The 21,525-nt window shown below is 41.7% G+C and overlaps 1 protein-coding gene across 1 annotated transcript; it reads right to left on the reverse strand.

The window, feature by feature from the left end:
* Window positions 1-2,129: 2,129 nt before the first annotated feature.
* LOC139650652 (transferrin receptor protein 1-like) lies at window positions 2,130-20,113 on the reverse strand. Its single transcript, XM_071527385.1, has 18 exons — window positions 19,991-20,113; window positions 11,828-11,877; window positions 11,496-11,733; window positions 10,692-10,884; window positions 10,292-10,514; window positions 9,893-10,015; window positions 9,552-9,647; window positions 9,073-9,212; window positions 8,653-8,804; window positions 8,239-8,358; window positions 7,934-8,019; window positions 7,733-7,796; window positions 7,450-7,517; window positions 7,229-7,296; window positions 6,831-6,942; window positions 6,448-6,669; window positions 5,781-5,939; window positions 2,130-5,570 (listed from the first exon to the last, which is right to left on the reverse strand). The coding sequence occupies exons 2-18, from the start codon at window positions 11,858-11,860 to the stop codon at window positions 5,328-5,330; spliced, it is 2,340 nt and encodes a 779-aa protein (XP_071383486.1). The 5' UTR covers window positions 11,861-11,877; window positions 19,991-20,113; the 3' UTR covers window positions 2,130-5,327.
* Window positions 20,114-21,525: the final 1,412 nt, after the last annotated feature.

Raw genomic sequence — 21,525 nt, forward strand, 5'->3', positions numbered from 1 at the left:
TAGCTGCAAAGCTAACAACGTTATGTGGAAACGAATAGCTACAAAGTTGTTTTTGTTTTGTCGTGGAGGTCTTTCCAGTGGGGGCACCTACCTGTCAATCTCAGCTCTGTCACTTGCTGTCCCCTTCCTCCAGTTTCGCGGCAGTCAGTGTGTTTGGCTCCAGCAGACCAGCTACAAGTGAAAAAGTCTTGTCATCTGTGAGGATTTACCGGCCTCGGCCATGGCGTCACTTCGGCTAAACCTGAACAAAGTTTACAGTGCTCGGACGCCTGTGTTTCATGCTTCACTTGCACACTAGTCCTGTCCAAGTTACAGTCGGGGGTTCGCGTACTGGCTGCTGGCGTCACCAGTCACTTCTTTGCTGTCTTTGTACACCCCGAAGATCGTCTATAATTTGGAAGATGAATCACTCCATAGTTGAAACGACGACAACAAAAACTTTTCTGTATAAATAATTCCTCCATTTGGAGTTTATTTTTTTTAATAACGAATATATCTGGAGGGTGTACAGTTTTATAGAATGCACGTCTACATGTTTAGCTTAGACCCTTTCTGTACATATATTTCCCCCCTGTAAACCTAGTGTGAGTATGTCTGTTAGCCTGACCTGAACAGGAATAAGACAATGAATGAGTGTTGGAATTTTAAATTGTCAGTTGCAGTTGTTTACATAACCCACATTTCCTGTATTTGTATTTATATCTTATTTTTCTTTGATGTGTCTTATTCATTAACATTTCAACTCATCCAATACTTCGGTCTGCAATTTCCCCCATTGCGCTTCGTGATGACGTTTTTTGTAGCAGCAATCAGCGGTCGAGTGAAAGCTCTTGCTTCTTTCTCATCTTTGCTGCACGCTGAAGCTGTCAACCCACTCTTAAAGGAACATGCCCCAATTTTGCAATTCTGCTACACCTGATGATTGCAGCACGTACAAGCTGAGCTTAAAGTGCTGCAGTCAAGACAATTACAGACATATAATGTAGAACAGTGGTTCCCAAAGTCAGGCCCAAAGATCACAAGTTACTCATGAGGGGTTGAATAGGACCCCCAACATGTGAGGAATAGTTGAATTTCGCTGTTGTTTCACACACTATAGCTTTTAACACAACCAGAGTCCTACTGGTTTTCTCCTCTACCTGGTAATTAATGACATTCACCTGGTGTAATCAGGGGCACCTGGCACACCATGAATGTAATCAACTACCAGGTAAAACAGCAAACCTGATCCCAATGATAGAATGCATGAGGACAGATACTTAAATCCTCACTCCCCACCTTAACGGTTATGGAATTCTACACTAAATCATAACTTGCTTGCAAAAATCCTCTCAGAATGGGTTCCTCGAGACAAAATATTTTCAAATAGATGTTTATGGTTTAATGTGTCTATGCTTGACATGGAAAATTTTGGGAGCCCCTAATGTGAACCAAACCTCCAAACATCCACTACATGAATGACTGTACCTATTTAAGAGATTGGAGATGATCATTGGTCACATGGACCTTGTCCAAGAATATATACTGTACTATGTCTCCATCATCTGGTCAAAGGCTGTCATCATATCAACATGTTTTCCTCGATTGTGCAGGAATCAGACACTTCTTCTGAGGCTGGCATCATTGGTAAAAAAAAAAAAAAAAGGATGATGTAGGAATAATAGGGTTCAGATTTGTTTTTGTATTGACACAAGTCTAATTCAACTCAGTGTTATAACTTTGATTTGTGCATCGTAACCTTGTGGTAGAACTGCTAGAATTACAGTAATGTACATGCCTACAGGATATTTCGTGTGTATGTTCAACTCATATTGTGAGGTGCATTTCAAAGTATATCAGTATTATGAACATCTCATTCATTAAGTTCAGATAGAGGTTTATAAATAAATGATGCAAAGTAACTTTTAACTTCTCGATCAGTCCAGCTACCACACTGACACATTTATGGAAACTTTCTCTGTAACCTACAGCCATGTTTTCCATTCAACTTTTAATCAGTCACTGATTTCTTGTTGCATTTCATGTGATTCCAATTGTTCAATACAACTGCAATCAATCATTAAATTTGACTGAGCAGACGCAATTATGTGCACTTTCATCTTCAAACCAAGACTCAACACTCATTACCTTGAAATGATTTATTGCAGCAACGAAAAAGGATAAGCTAAGCAAGCTTGTATACAGTTTCAGAAAAAAAATCCACATTGAATTTCAAAACACAAGCCCACATTTTCTCATAATAATGGACCGCCCCCCAAAAAAGAAGACTTTGCACACCAATTCCTACAGATTCTCCATCCTTGCAGTAAAGAATGTTTCCATTTCTGTGAGTGTCACTGGGTTGTCAAGTTTGGAAATGCCCAGTTAAATATATTTAGCTCAGAAAATCAGTTTAATAATTCAATCTATGAATGTCTGAATGGTTTAAGATCATTTCAAATGGGTTACTGAACCAATATTGAGCCAATTTAATTCAATTATTCTATTGAGGAATAACACAAGGTGGTTTTAAATGCTCAGTTTAAAAAAAAAAAAAAAACTTTGAAGAGCGGACAATGAGTGATAGTGTGACCAGCCTGACATCATCATTTTCTCTTACCACATTCAATCTGTTTAAGTTGTTACTGTTTAAGAAATGAACTATATGAAATCCAATTCATATAGGGAATATTAAAGAGCCTTTTTCTTTTTTCGCTAATTTGTTTCGGACATTTTCATATGTATCGTTGCCGTTAACTTCATCTGAAATGTGGCCTTGCATGGCAAACATTTACACCAATAAATTTTGGTTTCAGCAGACAACAGGCAAAAAACAATAAACTATCAAAAGCATCAGAAATATAGTCAAAGAACTATAGCGATTTCAAAACAAGTGTTGATCATCGAAAACAAAATATACATCCTCTAAAAACTCTGAAGTATCTAGGAACTCAACACTATTATGCAGTCGCAGAACAAAAAGGCACAGGTAAGCCCCTTCGACAAGAGAGAATGGACACATACATGAGAGACGGGAGGATGTACTTTCACACTGAATCATTGAAGGACAAAACAAAAACCCATTGTGGCAATCTCTTGTGGAAATGCGACCCCAGATATTTTTGTAACATTAAAAAAAAACGAAAAAAAACAGACATTCCACATGGTCTGAGCACTAAATCAGTTCTGTATGCAGCCCAAGGAAAGACACAAGGTTAACAGCACTTGATTTAAATGGAGACACCACGCTCCCTAAAGAAGTCCAGTGCAGAGTAGAGACGTGCAGCTCCTTCACCTTACTGACAGATTGGAAACGTTTTCATAAGAGCTTAATAGTGGCATGAAGGGACTGACTACCAAAGAGCGTGCCTTTGGAGATCAAGTAACTGCATTTCCACCATATTGTTCAAACCCATCACTACCTTTCAGATCTGTGCACATATCTCCAGCAGGTGAGATGTAGGTGAGCTGCAGGCCTCGTTCCTGCCTGAGAAGTAACTAGGTAAATAAATTGTGAAGACATTAGCGTGGAACGTCACAGAAGGGTTGTAAAGATGCGGACAAGAAGTGCATTTGTATTGCAATGTACTGTATATATACACAACATTATGGGAAACACTGTTCCCGATAATAAAAACATCCACTCCTACAGTGAAAATATGGAGGGCACTGCCTCCGATATGGATACACACTGGTAGGCAAAAACTACCTTCTTCTTTTTCACATTATGGAAGACACTGCTCCCGATAATGTTTTCAGGATGAGAAGTATACGTGCACCAAGGGACAAGTAGAGACAGACAGCCGGAAGGTGTTAGTTCATTAAAGGCAGCTCGCTGTAGAAATATCTCAAGTAGCTAGGATTTTTTAATGTGCGATACATGTGAGCTAGCTTAAATGGTCAACCTGATGTCAGGTCAATGAGAATATGTTAGTAATCTGTGAGGACAGGAGGTTTGTCATGAACTGCCTGACTGTTCTGTGGTCAATACTGGCTGTCGGTCAACAGGTATACTTCTTTTAGCAGATGCTGCTTTTGTCATTTCGACAGTATAACTGTCATAATTATGGAAGGCACTGCTCCCGATAATTATACATTTCTTAAAAAAGGCGTTAAAAAAACACTATTTATAGTGAACCCTGCCACTGATAAATAAATAACAAAATAAATAGACGTACGGTTTCAGTTTCAGTGCCACGTGGTTGAAGGCCTTCTCCCCTGGTGTTTGAAAAGCCTACAGAGGTTTGTTCTCGTGTCAGATGGTGGCCAATTCAGACAGCTTACAAAAGGTTAACTGTAAGTGAATTGAAACTTTGAAAAAAAAAAAAAAACGTTGCCTGCCATATGAGGACTTTAGTGTAAGTTTTCTTTTAAGATGCAGCACCAGTAGGAGACTGTACTGAGCAGTGCCAAGTAATAACAGCTGATTGTCTCATTCAGTGAACTCCTATGTGTTCTGTGTAACACCACTACTGGAAATTAAGTCTCCTTAGCAACATGTGAATCTCTGATAATGCCTCCAGCTGCATGTTTCAGCACAATATGAACCTATAGCTACCAATAAAAACAGCTCAGGTTTTACCTAAATATGAGGCTACAGCAGAGGGAATACCAGCAGTCTTGGATTGTAACAACGATTCTGATTATGGTAAACAATAAATGAACTATAATTAGCTTATTGTACCATAGTGCCCTTTTGTTGTTTTTCTGAGCTGGCAAACACAGCCGTGCCTGTGATTATGACCTGATATTGTGCTGAAAACACATCAGTTTCACTAAATTCAACTCATTCATGGTCTAACACCACTTAAAGTAGTACTGTCACATATGATGGCTATTTGAAGGTAGACATTACTAGCACCGAAATATTCAAGATGTGGTATTTGAGTACCACAGATGGGAAAATTATTCTTTCCAAAGTGGGAAAAACATAATGGCCGTAGGATTACTTCACAAAAAACAATTGAGCTTGCTTTTTGTAAGGCAGTTTTCATTGAATTTCAGTATTAAGTGTTTGTATTAAATGTTTGTGTTTGGCTTTATGGAGGATTTGAGAAAGAAGAGAGATTAAGCAGTGTGTCATTGGAGTGTAGAAAACTATGACAGAGGGGTGATGAGTCTAATATTGATATCCGTTTAGGAAACACCTCTACTTTTAAAAATTTCCTGAAAACAGGCTAACCTCATTTAGAATGCCGTGCAACTGCAGCTGTTTTGCTAACGTTAGCGGCCTTATTGGTTTTCACACTGCCAGTTTTGTTTTGTGGGCCAAACCATAGACAAGAGAGGGAGGAGAGGGAGGAGGGGGGAGGGAGGGGGGGGAAGGGAGGGAGGGAGGGAGGATGGATTTAGATCTCGTTATCCAAAGACCAGACGTCCCCTGCCAGTGAGTTGGCGCAGCCCTGGATGGTCCAGGTGGCCAGGGCGAACTGGTTGCGGAACAGGTCGGCGTCGGCCTTGGGGTCGCTGGTCCTGAGGGCCTCCAGGTGGTTGGACAGCGCCTTGAGGGTGTGGGGGCCCGAGCCCAGCAGGACGTGACGGAAGGGACTGTCTCTGGGAGACACGTACGGCGACAGGAAGTTCTTTTCCACCTACACAAACGGGAAGAGGAACAGAGGGACGGTGAGGATTAAACATTGCTTGTGCACTGTGAAAAGCCTTTGGACTGTTGTCTTGCTTTAGCGCTTAAAAAAAAAAAAAAAAAAAAAAGGGAGGGAGGGCATTTCTCATTTTTTGTTAATAATCTTGTTTTCACACAAATCTAAAAAAAAACAAAAAAACATCTGTCCTGGTGATCTTACGGTCATGATGCGATCATTGATGACGCGGCACATCTCGATGTCCTCCAGGTTGCTGTTCTGGATATCTGCCATCATTTGGCGAGAGGCGCGACTGTAGGAACCAGATGCCGACATCAACCACTGCACCGTCAGGGCCTTGGGTAACAGCTGGGGCTGCATCTGGAAGCACACATGACATCCACAGGGACCATTTAGCACTCTGAATAAACAATACGAGATGGAACTGCATCTGGGCGCACTCTGGATACATCATCCAACCAGCAATTAGACAAAAACTGTGACAAAATTAATTACACAGCGGAACAAACGGGGAAATCGGCTCCCTAACTGAACCAGCAGTTCAACGGGGAGTTACTTCACAGTTCATTCATTCAAATTCTCTACCCGCTTAATCCTTTTCAGGGTCACAGGGGGGTGGGGCCCATCCCAGCATGCACTGGGAGGAAGGCAGACAAACATGTTCGACAGGTAACACAGACAGACAATCATTCATACTCAATGTCATATCGATGGGCAATTTAGAATCTCCAAGCCAAGCATTTCAGAAATTTCAAATTGCTCCCTGGTGGCGTCGACCGCAGCTTTCATATCTGAATTTGCCAGATCTGCACATGGCAGAAAGTGAGAATAAGTCTAACTTCCTGACAGAAAATAAACTCACACTCACCCTCTGAACAGACTTGACTTTCCGGTTGATCTCTGCCACGCGACTGCGAATGATGTTGTCGTACTTCTGCAAGTCCATCCGCAGCAGGTGGTCGTGGACTAGTCTCAGGGCCATCTGACCCGCAAACTGGGCCGCTGTCACCGCCAGCCGAGGTGTCTGGTTGGACGTGGCCGCGTACAGCTTCTCTCGGGTGTCCAGCAGAGTGCCAAAGTACTGGTAGTCCTACAGAGGGAAAGAGGAGGCGCGTCAAGAATTATGCTTGACCTCTTGGGAAGCAAATATCCCAGGATCAACCTAACTTTGTTATATAATGGCTCAGTTTATATGGTTTTTCAGGTTTGATGGATTTTTGTTGGATTCAACAAATTGCTTATTTAACTTACTACTGCAGCAGGCCCACTTGCTGAATTGGTGGCGAATCTAAATGAGACCGAGGGAATGCCAGAAAAGGCGAGGAAAGGATAAGCAGCACTGTCCAGTTTCAGAGGCTCCATCCTGGAAGACAATCATATAAAAGATAAAGACGTAGCTACGCACTCTCTCAACACATGAGTAAAATGCATGGATAAGGTTTGAGCTGCTAGACCGTTTAGAGCAGGGAGAATAGGCAGTGAATATTATCTCCAAACATGAGAATGACAGCTGGCCTACACAACTGATTTTGGGCAGGATACTAGTGAGAAAAGCTTGGTTGCCAAGGGAATGCATCACACCAACTACCCACTATGGATCTGAATGAAACTACAGCCTGTTTTCTACACAGCCCACAAGTCCAACTTACACTTCCATCTCCCAGTTCCTTGCAACCTGAGAAAAGAGTGTCTTGGCGGGGTTGTTTGGGGTTTTCACCTAAAGAGAGGAGAGGTGAATCGTCAAATGGAATTCATATCTGCATATCATGTCCTATGACCCCAACACAATGGTACGGAGACACTCAAAATGGTCAAATGTTAAATGGTTAAACATGCTTTAAAGTTGGATTCACTAAAAGCTGTCATTTACCTCCTTCAGAGTGCTCTCAATGAGGTTGTACATCAAGGGACTGGCTGCAGCTTTGAACCCATCCAGACCTGGAAAAGAACAATTATACTGAAATTTTTCATTTTGACATAAACTATTAAATCATTTTTGTGTGGTGTTATTTGAGATAATCTAAAATTAGCAAGGAAACGTAGGAAAAATAGGCTCTAGTTGCATCTAACCATGGGACAAGTCTGTCTGCAGTGCATAATACAATGTGACACCATGACCCACAGTTCATTACACTATGTATGACGGTGCATACCTGTTACAACGCCATCCAGGTTAATGTACGAGAAGGCTTTCATGTTCAGAGAGGACAGATAACCCTAGACATACAGGAAAGGATATGAGAGAAAAAAACACAAAAGAGAACAAACATCAATCAGCATCCTTACAGCATAAAACACTGCTAATAAAAATGTGTGGAAATGCAGAGGGGAAAAATGTCATTATGCAATCTCACCTCCAACCACTCGGTGGCGCCAATGCTCCCGTACTCTCCAGCACTCCAGCTGGCAAACACAATGCTTCTCCTTGGCTTGAATCCATCTGTCAAGGGGGACACAAATGCACATAAAAAAATAGAAACCTAAGGCAACCCAGTGCCTCCACAGAAAGCACTACAAAGTATCTGGCTTAGCGGATCCAATGACCGGTCTCTTAATTCCCATATCTATTCCATCAATGTTCTTCCAGTCAAAATCTTACACTATTTTTCATCAAAAAAGGAAAGATCAGCTTGGCTAGAGACTGGCATCCGAGACTCACCGTTCTTCACCATGTCAGAGATGGAGCGTGCCAGCTCGACCAGGACACTGGTGCCCACAGTCGATTTGGCAAAACCCGGACCCCATGCATCCCTCTGGGCACCGAGAACCACATAACGATCTGAAAAAGGGGGCAAGAGGGGATGGGAAATCAAGAGAAAAAGAAAATGATAGTTGGAATGAGTTGGAAAGTGTATAAACGATCAAGAACAGACAGGGCAAGATGCTGTAGCAAGTCAACTGTGAATGAATACTGAATAGTACTTTAAATTTCAAACCTATTTCCTATTGCACTAGTGTAGCTCCCTAAAAAACACCCATTTCAACACAGAATAAGACAACATTGCTGCTTTCTCTCAATTCTTGATCTCAGTGGGACTCGCTGGTTGAATACCCATAAGATGAAGCATTATACCTGAATCCACAAAGCCTTTGATGACTCCAAAGACATTAGTGATCTTTTTCTCGGTCACAACGTTGTTGACCTCCACAGTAGCAAGGTCGTTCTCATCTCCCAGCTTGCCGATGCCTCCCCACTCTCCTGGCACACTCTGGCCCCCCAGCTGTCTGTTGGGGGCACAAAGAACACAGGATGAACATACAAGAAGCCACCACAGAGCCACTTGTGCTAATCTGCAGCACACAGAACCATAGCTCTGGACGATGCTTAGGTTGAATTCAAGAGTGCAATAGAAACGATGCAGACCATCCCAGTGCAAAAGAACATTCTGTGTCAACAGCCAAGGCATTACACAAAATAGCATAATCTATTTGTGACCTCTACTGCATAGAAAAGACTTTACATTTTAGGTGATCCTTATATGCCAAGCCCTACCTCATGATGTTGTAAGCCGTGCTTGTTGAGATGGTCTGGGCCAAGATTGATGGAAGGCCTGAAGACAGCACAGGAGGAAACTGGGTGTGGTTGAAGGAGGGGAAGCCTGGGGTGTAGGGGTCCCCTGAACCCATATGGACCTGAGGGAGACGGAAGGAGGGTGGACAACGCAAGAGTGAGTTAGCTGCTATCTTATATTTAAGCAGGTAGAAGAGAAATTTAAATTGGTTATCTATCTAATATACTCTTATGTAATATAATTTTATCTAATATACATTTAACTGGGAAAATAGATGAGGGGGGTAGGAGGTGTGATGCATTTACCTGCTGAGATGTGTCTTCAATATACTGAACTAGTAACTAAACATAAGGACTCAAATATAAACATATGCCACACAAATAGCTGTCTGTCCACTAGGGCTCACCTTCAGCCAGTAAGTTACATTTAAAAGTTAAATCTAAATGTCCAGCACACTCACATGTCCAAACAGCTGGGTGTCATCCCCAATAGAGTAATCAGCTGGGTCTGGGTAGATCAGCACAGCTGAGGCATTCATTTTGGCAGCATTGGCTACCTGTAAGCACAGAGCAAAATGGAAAGAAATGAATGAATGAAGAGAGCATCCATACACCTCCTACAGTTTATCATTAATTCATTTGGTCATTTGTTTTACAAAGTAGCATAAAAAGAAATGTACAAAATCTTTTTTCTTCCTTTCAATCAAGGATGTGTTAGTACAAGGACTTCATAGAAAAAAAAATAGCAAAAGGTTTACAATGATATAAAAGGCACACATCATCCTCTCCTAAAAGCACCCACCTTCTCAGCATAGCTGATCTTGCCAGCTCTGACCACGATCACCCTGCCGTTCAGGTTGATGTTCTTGTCCTGCAGCAACCTGAAGTCACTCGCCTGCCCATAGTACGCATAGAGGAGAGCACCCTGGAAAAAAAACAAGCCTACTGTTTAACCCCACTGCTTCTATAACTACAGGCCTCAAAACATCTTTGTTCTCTATGTTTTTGCAGTTTTTATTGCACTTTTTTCTGCTGTATGCATCAAATTCTTTTTTGTATCAGAATCCTCTGTTTGGACATTCTCCTTTTGTCCTGGTTGTGTGTGGATTCTGTTTTTCTTCCCGATTATTACAGCAGGTGAAATAGTGGAGTATAATATTCAACTCCTTGTGACCCCTTCCCTCCCCTCCTTGTAGTTTACCGTTGCTGCTCCATTGCCACTGTAGGACAGGAATCCAGTTGGGCGCTGCTCCCTCCCTTTGAAGACGACTTTGTTGGAGCCAGAAACCGGGGGGTCTTGAACCTTAATAAAGTGCTCATCAGACCAGGTTTTCATGCCGTACTCTTTATACCTCTTCAGCACCTTGTTCCCCAGCACCTCATCACCTGGAGAACCAGCCTGGTGGCTGTTACTGGCAAACTCGCTGGGGTAGAAGGAAATACAATATGAGGTTAAGGGCGGGGGGGTGGAGTCACGGTTAAAAATGTAATGCAAATAAAGACAGAAATCACTCCTATGTCAGGCATCGATTGTCATTTAGCATTTGGTTTGAAAGACTTTAAAAAAGCCAACACTGGCAAGGCGTAGGGTTTACATTCACCTGAAGGTGTCTTCGAAGTTGGGTGCGCTGAGTTTTTGAGCGAGAAGTTTCTTGACATCGTCCCAGTCCATGAGGGGAGCAGCACCCGTCACATAGTTCCTCTGGGCAACGGTGTCATCGAAAGGGAGCATGGAGGCGGCACAGCTGGGAGCCAAGTCCTTCTTCCGATGGACCAGGTAGCCAATCAAGTAGCCTGGTGGTGGCAGTCGTTACAGGTGATGAACAAGCAGACAGACAGAGCAACCGCAATGATGCAGAGAAGAGGACAAAGGACAGAGGATAGAATAAAGGCATTAAGTTACACCCTCAACCTCCAAGTCAGCACTTTGTAATGCTATACCGCCAGCTGAGAGTATAGAGCTCCAACGACAGTATAGGCCTTATATTACCGCCCCAAAGTCCTTCCACTCACCACCAGTAAAATTACAGTTTAGTGAGTCAACTAGCACATCCCAAAGCCTGACTGTTCCGAAGCATGCAACATTGAAGGGTCTGGAGTTATTTTAAAAACTCCAGTGAATCAGTTTTTACTTCCTGGAACATAGTAGCAGAACTATGCTCGCCGATTAGAGTGGTATCTGTTTCCTGGCAACATATCTCTCGGATAGCAGATTTCTCAGGGAGTATTAGGAACTATCTTTCTAATTTCAACTGTATAACTTAGATAGAATGATACATATTATAAAACATTTTATTTCCTCAATGAAAGAAACTTGACAAGATAAATGCAGGATTAATTTTCTTTATCTGTCCATTTATACATCATCTCCATTTCTACCCATCCATCCAACCATCCCCTCTTACCGATGATGAAGACGAGGAGGGTGGTGGCCGCGATGAAGCAGATATTCTTGGGTGTGCGTCTGGGTTTGCGCACCACATAAGGGTTGTGGTTAGAGTTGTGGTTGAGGTGCTCTCCCACACCATTGCCCCCGACCTCCTCATCCACGTCAGACGACAGCTTCATCTCCACCTGGCTGTTGTCGCCTTCCATGTTCTGGGTCAGGTTGAAACGTGTATAGGAGCGCGGCTCCCCATTAAACTGTTAAGGTAAATAAAAGAACAATGAGATGCAATCATTCTGTTGGGGGAAAGCTAATTTCTTAATATTTCAGGTTTTAGGTGGCAATACTTACTATTTTGGATATTGTTGACCTTGCCTGGTCCATTGCTGCTTCTCAGGAATCTAAAAAGGGAGGCAAAGAAGAAAAAGGTTGAGTCACTTAGGCCAAACCATCGACCGTCTTTCCCTGCCACTTTCTAACTTCCCACTCGCTGGCCATTTAATACTTCTTCTGTTTTTATAAAGGTTTTATTCCTGTACAGTGATTTAATACACTGTTTCATTTCTAGGGATAATGGGGTGTCCAAAGAGTCCCACCCCTTATCCAAACATCCATGGGGTTTCCTATGGTGCAAACTAGAAAGGCAGCACTGTTTCCAGGCACAAAAGACCAGTGTCCAGCGCCGTGAGGTCAACACAGACTCCAAGCCTCCATGTGAAGTCCATGGCCAGAAGAATACAATGACAGAAAAAAAACTAACTTCCCACTCACTTTGATTCAACAGACAAGCCAAACAAAACAAGGTTTCAACTGAGAAGAGACACAGCACCTGAAATACAAGACTGCTGTATATTGACTTAAATGTTATAATCCCTGACCAGCGTAATAAGAACCATGCATGTGACCGTCCTCTGGAGAGAAGGCTGCTCTGTAAGGTGCTTCAGCTCCACAACATTAGAAAACTAAGTTCAGGTTGAGCATCTTTATAGGATAGGTACTTGTAAGTGACAGGACAGTGAAATGAGCAGCTGTAACTTTGCTAGAACTGTGGTGACATTTGTACCCCTTTGGGAAAATACCCAAACAACAACAGTGCTACACCAAAATGATACACAACAGTGGTAGAACTTCTCCTTCACTGAAAAAGTAAAATAGTGGGAACAGTCTCTATTGTCATCTTCATACGAGAAGTACAGCTCAAAATCATGCCCTGAATTGTGCATGTGAATTTTGAGCACTGTTACCTTGTATCAATCAATCTTAACAAATATTCAGTTTTAATCTTTCATTTTACCAGGAAGTCCCACTGAGAGCCAATTGCTCTTTTACAGTTGGGTCTCTAAGAAGAAGAAATTTAGATCAGGAGAGCACAGAATTATCTACATACTGAAGGCTTTCAAACAGTTACTTAATGCCACTTGGGCCGCTGAAGTGCAAAGATGCCTGGTGCAGCTTTACGCCTGTGTCAGCCCAAAAGTTGTGAAGCCAAGATGGTTATCTCTAGGCTAAGGTTAAATAAAGAACTGTTAACATGTCGATAAGTTTAAGTTTAGCTAGCAAACAATATATTAGACACAAAATTAGATTATGTCCTAATCACGCCTCTAGCAGCCTACCAATGTTTGTCCAACCCAACACAACACTAGCTGTGAGTAAACTTCGCCACCATTGCAGCATAGTACACCAAAGCAGAGAACAGCACCAATAAAACAAACACACCTCAAGCTAGTCACGCCCACCTAATTCCCTGGATGTGCGTCTCAGATAGGCCTACTTGGAAGAACTTGAAATTTGAAAGTGCTCCTTTTTTTACCTGAAACTAGTTAAAATAAAAGTTGAAAGCGACAATGACCAAATTCAAACCATTACATTCAGTTTCAAATTTGACAATAAAAACTCAAAATATGCAATTCTGTTTCAATTTTTGCATAAAATGATTCAATTCAAGCATCTGAAATTCTAATTAATGCAATTCAAATTCAGTTTCTGCTGACACCATCACTACCCCTGCCTATTCACTTTGTTGGGTCGCACTGAGCTCGTTACTTAATTATATTTCTGACAGCACATGAGGGCAGAATACGTTCATCCTTTTAGCTGTTCAATGATGCACTCAAACGAAATGTTGAACCACACAATTTTACACTTTCTGGTTAGTATGAAAGTTACAATGACGACGATGAGCGAAAACATGGTGACAGGAGTGAATGCAAACAGGAATGGTGAAAGCTATGAATGGAAATTACACGTGGATTGTACTATACTACTACTATAATATATCACAATGTCCACAATCTTGTGAAGGCAAATGACAAAATGTTAACCATGACAATACAACATCATCATATTGCCCACTAGAGCTACAACGATTAATTGATTAGTAGTTGTCAACTATTAAATTAATCGCCAACTTTTTGATAATCGATTAATCGGTTTGAGTAATTTTTTAAGAAAAATACGTCAAAATTCTCTGATTCCAGCTTCTTAAATGTGAATATTTTCTGGTTTCTTTACTCCTCTATGACAGTAAACTGAATATCTTTGGGTTGTGGACAAAACAAGACATTTGAGGACATTTTATTGCCCAAACAACTAATCGATTAATCGAGAAAATAATCGACAGATTAATCAACAATGAAAATAATCGTTAGTTGCAGCCCTATTGCCCACCCTGCCCTGCACTAATCCTATTCACCCAAATGATCTCGAGACCTATGCATTCCACTCATTTGCAAATAACCCACATCCATGACCCTACAGCCATTAAACCCTATAATAGAGACCCTTCTATGAGGAGTTAGACATATTTCACACACCTCCACCCTCGACCCCAACTATAACCTCTCAAGCTATGTAGCCTAACCCCTGCCCACAACTCTCAACAAAAGCTTTCTCCTACAACATGAGCTGGAGTCGTTTTTGAAACAGAGTCTACAGCCAAATGCAATATTGGCGACCACTAGGCCATTTCCAATATTTCTCCGGACAGATTTGAAACACCCACTCATCACTACTTCCTTACCAAAACTTAGTCCGAGTTCTAGTGAGCAGACCTGATAGTCTGAATGATTGAGTCCAAGATAAAGTGCTAATGACCTAAGCCCACCCTCCCATGTCTGACCTTCAGTAAAGAACAAAACAGACTGAAATCTCCTCAAACAGCCCTGCACTTATCAACCACTGAAGTGGGTAAATCCAACTGCTATTAACAATCAACTTCTATGTGAGAGAAATGACCTCAGGGGTTAAACCACTACAAAACTGTCAGAACTTTGGACCGAATAAATCAGTGAGAGAACACTGCACAGTGGGCTTGTGCACAAACCACAGTTCAGCTCAGTTTTTTGTGTGTCATACACTCCATCTGTCCCATGTGTTTTTTAAACTGCCGCACCATTATAAACTAATGAATCAGAAATATGAAAAGAATCATCTGAAAATAGTAGGAACAAAATGCTGACCTTGACTGCAAAACTAGCTAATCAAGACTGCTGATCAGCCTAACTGCAGACAAAACCTCCCTCAATTACCCCTAGAGACCAATTCTGCAGCTCCACTGGAAGGAGATCCCAAACTGGACGTTGCGTGAGAGGAGAGCTTGTGTGGGCAAATGCCAGGGAGGCACACACACACGCACACACACACTGCCCTACTTTATAACACCAGAGCATGTCCTTGCTGAACTCCAAGATAGCACAGATAAAAAGCCTGGCCAGGCACTCCAAATATCTTTCAATAAAGCCCACAAGGACACAGATGTAGGAACCCAGCCATACAATAACTTAGCTCAGAAAAGGCTTTGGCTATTCTGGGCTATATGTATCTAACTTTAGAAGCTAGCTTGGCCTCAGTTAGCCCATAGCCTTCCTTGACTTCTGCAACCTTGAGGAGCGATAAAACCCCTCCATAACAGCAGTAGGGTGGCTCACAAATTGTGTTACTAGTTTGTGGGCCACTGTTAGCAAGGCTATTCAATATTTTTGTTCACAAACTCATTGCTTTCTTGTTCATGGACAGTGCAACATGACTTTGTAGAGACAATTGACTGATATGACTGACTGTATAAATGAGGTACAGCAGCCCAGGCCTAGCTGCTTCGTAAAGCCAATTGCTCTCTAAGGTGAGAATGTCTACGTCTATAATCTTACATACCAAACATACCCAGCCTTAGCAGCATTAATACTTTAATCAGCTTAGCTAGCCTTTCAGTTAGAGAAACCTATGGATTAGTGATATAAAGTGTGATTACACAACACACATGAAGGATGCACATACACACACACACACCAAGCACAAAGGACTTTCTCCATTGGGTCTCTAACAACCAAAGTATAAGAGTGCGTGGTACATGCCCCAAGTCCTGAAGCCAGTCCTCTTGCTCTCAACAGTCTCTGGACCATGATCAAGAAGCATGTTCTGTATCTCCATTGAATACTTTTCAGAGACACGTGTGTGCGACGGAGATAGTAAGAGCAAACTTGAGTCACACCCTACTGGGAAGCACACTCACACACACAGCATATTAGACAATCATATCAAATGAGGCCAGGACAGCATGGTCCCCTGAGCTTTGAGAGGAGGCGATATTGGACAGAGTGCATCTGGCATAGACAACACACTGAGCCCTTGTAGTTGTCCTACTATTGAACTGTTGAGCCTAAATGATTTGGATCAGCCTGACATTCTTACGTGTTATCGGGACCAGTTTTTCTTTGTGAATCAAAGGAAACCTATGGCTGGGCAGAGAACATGTCAGAGAATGAAAACCATTGCTTTTAAGTACAGGCCAACTACCTGCCTTAAACCTTCAAGGACTGCCTAACCCAGCAGACTAATGGGAGAATGCTATCAGTGCTGGAATGGTAAATTCCTCTCTGGTTTCCAGGGTCAGCTGTATTGCGAAACCATGGAAGCGGCAGCATGGCCAGTAGGAGCCACATCAATCCAAGGCCATTGCAGTTAGGGAGACTCTTGGAGTAGCTTCCTCCAAATGCAATAGACGTTTAGTGACTGAACAACTCCCCTTGAAATAAGGCCAAAATCAAGTTACAGCCTGAATTTCATCTGAAATTCCTCTCTGTTGTTGAGAGACAGTGATTGCGTTGGGAGTGTTCATAGCCGAGTCTCCATTTTGGAGTCGTGGTAACCTTTGGTTCATAAATAGACAGCCATTGAAATGCGGGCCACAGGACTTACAATCCAACATTACAACACCACCATTGTGAACTCTGTCTCAGGGTCAGTGAGAGAGGGGCAAACAACTTAAGGTGAAAACATCCTTTTCTCTACTACATTAAGCTTTCGTCAGCTGTGAGCAGCTTCAACCAAAATCTAATCTCTTACTTACTCAAGATTGCTGACATGGTGGTTTACCAGTCAATCACCAACTTAAGTTACATCTTGACAACATTACATTATGGGTAGTATGCAGTGCAACCCTAATTACACCTGCCATGTCAACAATAACATAATCACAACAATTATGGTGTTAAAGACCTAGCCTATATGTCTAAAGGACCAGCAAATGGACAGTCTCTTAAGGCAGAATTTTCCATCATTTATACTTTGTATTGATACAGGGCTGTTGTTGCAGAAGACGAAGAGTAATTTGGTACCACTTCAACTCAAGCAAGAATGATCTAAAAACGGACTTCCTAAAAATGATATCAAGCATTCTGATCAAATTCACTCTGTGTGATCAAACGCCTTCAGTTCATTCCCAGAAGCACCATATCGATATTGATAAATTACTCATCTTCCTGTTACGAGAATTCAGAGGAAAATCTCTTAACTCTGTGACCTTTTCTCAGTCACGCAACCAAATGCCACACAATGAAGTAAAAATCCCTGTCTAACCAGTGGGTGAACCTTAACAGGAACAATGCCGTGAATAAGGAAATTAAAACTTTCAGAGTTGATGGTGCTATTTAACATGAAAAAATAGTCTGTGATAAAGGGACTTTTGGGGGAAATTTGTAATTTCTAATGAAAAAAAATCCATTCCCAGGTATACCTAAAAAAAAAAACAAAGGATTAGCCTACAGGAATTAAACTCAAACAGATGGTAAGACAAAGGGCACATTTCAGGATTATCAAGATCAATACAATAAAAATGCCTTGATTGTTGCAACAAGTTTAATACTAAAAGATTGGATCTTATGGGCTTCTGGCAACAGACCTCTTGCCAACCAGTCTAATCCTTGTTGGAGAGCGAGCAAAGAAGAGGAAGAACGACGCAAAGAGAGGTGGAGATGGAGGAGAGGAAACGGCGGGAAGATAAAAAAAAAAGTGAGGGGAATAGGATAGAGAAAGAGATGGAGAGGAAAAGAAAAAAAAAAGACAGGGGGAGCAGAGGAGGACAAGGAGAGAGAGGGGTCAGGGGTGCGGCGGAGTCATTGTGCAGTGGCAAATCATGTGAGAGTCACATTGGGGAAAAGCTCCAAGTAGCTCATGGGAAAGTGAGCCAGCAGCAGAACAGTGAGGCAGGCAAATCCCATTTAGTAGGCCTATAGAGGTAGGCCTATTCCTAAAATGGCATTTGACTCTAAATCATAGACATGAGGTGCAGCACAGGATGTAGTTGTGCTCTATCCACAGAAGACAATAAGCTTTTTTTCAACTTTTAGCAGTGATTTTTTTATGATACAGCACACTTGCATATATATACGTAGGTCTGGCTACATCCTACACGTTTCCCCCACGTTTTTTCTCAGGGCCCCCGCTAACTCATCACTGATAAAATGCGTGTCCCACCTCTCACTGATGTAGGCGGCGCCTCATAGTGTGTGAATGTCTTTCACATTGACATCAAGTCTTTGAGCCACATATTGCTCATCATTTAAGTCAGCAGGAGTCAGTGAAGTCAGCAGGCGTCAGTGAAAGTAGGGCTGGGCAATATATCAATATTATATCGATCTTGTGATATGAGACTAGATATCGTATTAGATTTTGGATATCGTAATATCGTGATATGGCATAAGTGTTGTCTTTTCCTGGTTTTAAAGGCTGCGTGACAGTAAAGTGATGTAATTTTCTGAACTTACCAGACTGTTCTAGCTGTTCTATTATTTGCCTTTACCCACTTAGTCATTATATCCACATTACTGATGATTATTTATCAAAAATCGTATTGTGTAAATATTTTGTGAAAGCACCAATAGTCATCCCTACAATATTGTCGCAATATCGATATCAAGGTATTTGGTCAAAAATATTGTGATATCTGATTTTGTCCATATCACCCAGCCCTAAGTGAAAGTAGGATTTAATGAAAATTATTTTACTTATTCTTCAGGCCTAGTCTTAATACCGCTATAGTAAATGTTTTACTGTGTGTGGCTCTCAGGGGTCAAAGACATGTAAAATGCTTTAAGAGCCACTAGGGCAGCCAGGGGACGTTAATGGAGCTTTTCAGGGACACGACATGGCATGACCCTGCTAGAGCCAACTAGACTTGTCAAGTTCACCTGCTGCTAGCTTGAACAGTGTGGTGAATGCTTCAGTGTTGACTAATCTACACCCCACACACACTACATGTTAAAATAGCGCCTGAGGCACAACTGATCTGTAACAATTCTAGTTCCTGCTACACCACATGATAATGTGACATGTGGTGTCTGTGAGTCATTTTGAATATAACAAGTTCATAGAGAGTCCTGGCCATCTTAGATATGCAAATAATCTAAATAATAGGAATGATTCTAACAAACTGCCATGTAGCTACACTTGTGTTAATGCAGACTGCATTATTTTGCAGCTATATTCTGGCAGATTAATTAAGAATTATTAACCAATCTATAGTTGTCTCATCTCTCTCTCAGTGCATGATGGCCCAAACGTGTAGACTGGAGGTTACAGCTATGTATGATGTTGTAAAGATATCTTATCCGTGCAGCAGCCTACTGCTAGTCAAGTGTCAAGGTCAGAAAACAGAGACTGTAGGACGGTAATGTCTGCCTGTGGCTACCTACTGACACTGTGACCTATGTGCAGGGAGGATATGGCAAGCACTATGCTATGCTACGCGCATGAACCAGGAGCAGTTGGGATACTCAGCAGAGCCTGCTGAACGTGACTACCGGCTTTCCCGATTATGGCGCCGTCCTTTGCACAATGTGCCAACCGACGGTGACTGGCAAGACTACTGTTTCTGTCTATAACTCAGGCAGATATGAAACGTGTCTCTTTTAGCCAGGTGACAGGTGACATTAACCTTAGTTGCTGCTTGCTTGATAGAACATGCTCCTGCAGCTGTCTGGATATACGATAAGATACTAAAACATGAATGAGCGTAGTATACGTTACTCTAAAAAAAAAAAATAGAAGGGAATGTAACTTAACGAAGATGTAGTTGACATTTCCCTATGCGCTTTCTAAGAGACAAAAGGGCTCAGGTCCGTCCGAAGAGCAGTCGTTGAGTCGTGTTTAGTACAATGTAATAGGCTTTTACAATTCACGCCATTCTACAGTTCAACTTGCTCTATTATACATGTCTGTCACGAATAAAATCCTCACCTTCTCTTCAACACGGCTCGAGTCGGCTCTCTTCTTCTTTGACCCCCCTCTGACACGAGGTTTCTTGCCTTGGCTCACTACTATCTGTCGCTTACACCCGGCGTCAGCGCGACCATAGAAGCATATGCGACCTTGACCATGCTGCTTCTATATCAGAGCGAGAAAAAATGTGAGCGTCACTCTCTGACGTCGTTCTCGCGTTGCTTGGCTCTCATGCACAGCCTACATGAGTGAGTGCCTCTTACATTTTTTTCCCACCAACTTTGCAATAATCTTCTTGAAAAATAAACTATAGTAATCTTGTAATACATTTTTAGAAGAATACTATACAATCAGAGCAAAACTATAACTCCATATTATAGTATAATAGTGATACCATAGGAGATGTACAAGAAATATAAAAGTAAAATAAAAAGTAAGAGTAAGATAAGGCTGCTATAGACTCTTTGATGAGTACAACAGACACACTATAAGTCCCTATAGGGAAATTATAGGGATATACATTTTTTGTTCGGGGAATAGCATTCATGGGTTACCTTGTATGACCCCAAACGTTTTACGGATAAATACACCACCTGACATCTGTTTTCCAGCTTTTTGCTGACCTTGAAATGAGAACAAACACAATAACACACCAGGACTGTGATTTTTTTTTTTCAGTCTGGAGTTCACAAAATAGTGCTAATTGTGTTTTAAAACAAGAGCTTCTTTTTGCTGCAGCTGTGAAAATATCACTTTCATGGTCCAGTTCAGGAGCTGAAAGGAGGTGGATTTATTTTGGTCATCAGTGTTGCTGACTAAGATTTTCTTCCAACACCACTGACATCATTACTTTGCTTTTTCTTGTCTGACATGCAGCACAAGTACAGTTACTTTGCTGCTTGTTCAACATAGAAGCTAATATCCAGCATGGTAACATACAATATATCAAAGTACTTGGAATAAGGTTGAGAAAGCAGCTGCTGCTGTGATTGGGCATTTTCAGTGGGCAGGAGCACAGCAGAAGCCAACACTGGTCAATTATTTAGTAAATATTTATAAAGAGGCAGTTTTTTGACCTGTCCCTGGTAGCAGAAGCACACAACCAGCGCCTAAAAGCCGGGGGCAATATTGAATCCTGAATGATAAAGTGGTAATTATATCACATTCAGACAGGGTTGAGAAATCAGCAAACCCTGTGATTGGGCATTTATGGTGGGCAGGAGCAAAGCAGTCGCCAGTGTTGGTAAATTATTTGTAAATCTTTGTAAACAGTTTTTTTCCTCGTTTTTTTTTTGATGGCAGGTTTTGCAATCTCATTTATTTACCAGCACTTTTAATTATTGATTATTGAAGGGAAAGCCTCGATAGGGTTTTATTATCGTCATCATAATTGCTCTTTTGGGTTTCTTCAGTAATTACACGTCTATGCCCAGTTCCAGACTCCTAACATCTATTTTGTTCAGAGCAGCCATTGGGTGGCCCAAGCCCTGCTTTGAATAATTTTCCCATGTAATCATTTTCCCATCACTTCCCATCATTACTTAGCTTGGACA

Source organism: Centroberyx affinis, unplaced genomic scaffold, assembly GCF_046629955.1.
Source record: "Centroberyx affinis isolate AG114_WGS23_722 - 3 ecotype Tasmania unplaced genomic scaffold, CSIRO-AGI_Caff_v1 ptg001526l_1, whole genome shotgun sequence".
In the NCBI taxonomy this organism is placed as follows: Eukaryota; Metazoa; Chordata; class Actinopteri; order Beryciformes; family Berycidae; genus Centroberyx; species Centroberyx affinis.

What these genes read in the sequence shown, in the direction of transcription:
- LOC139650652 (XM_071527385.1), bottom strand. Translation starts at nt 11,860, where the DNA reads ATGGACCAGGCAAGGTCAACAATATCCAAAATA. An exon ending in CCTCCTCGTCTTCATCATCG is followed by an intron (nt 10,885 to 11,495) that starts GTAAGAGGGGAT and finishes TGCCACCACCAG; the next exon opens with GCTACTTGATTGGCTACCTG. An exon ending in CTCTGACATGGTGAAGAACG is followed by an intron (nt 8,020 to 8,238) that starts GTGAGTCTCGGA and finishes CCCCCTTGACAG; the next exon opens with ATGGATTCAAGCCAAGGAGA.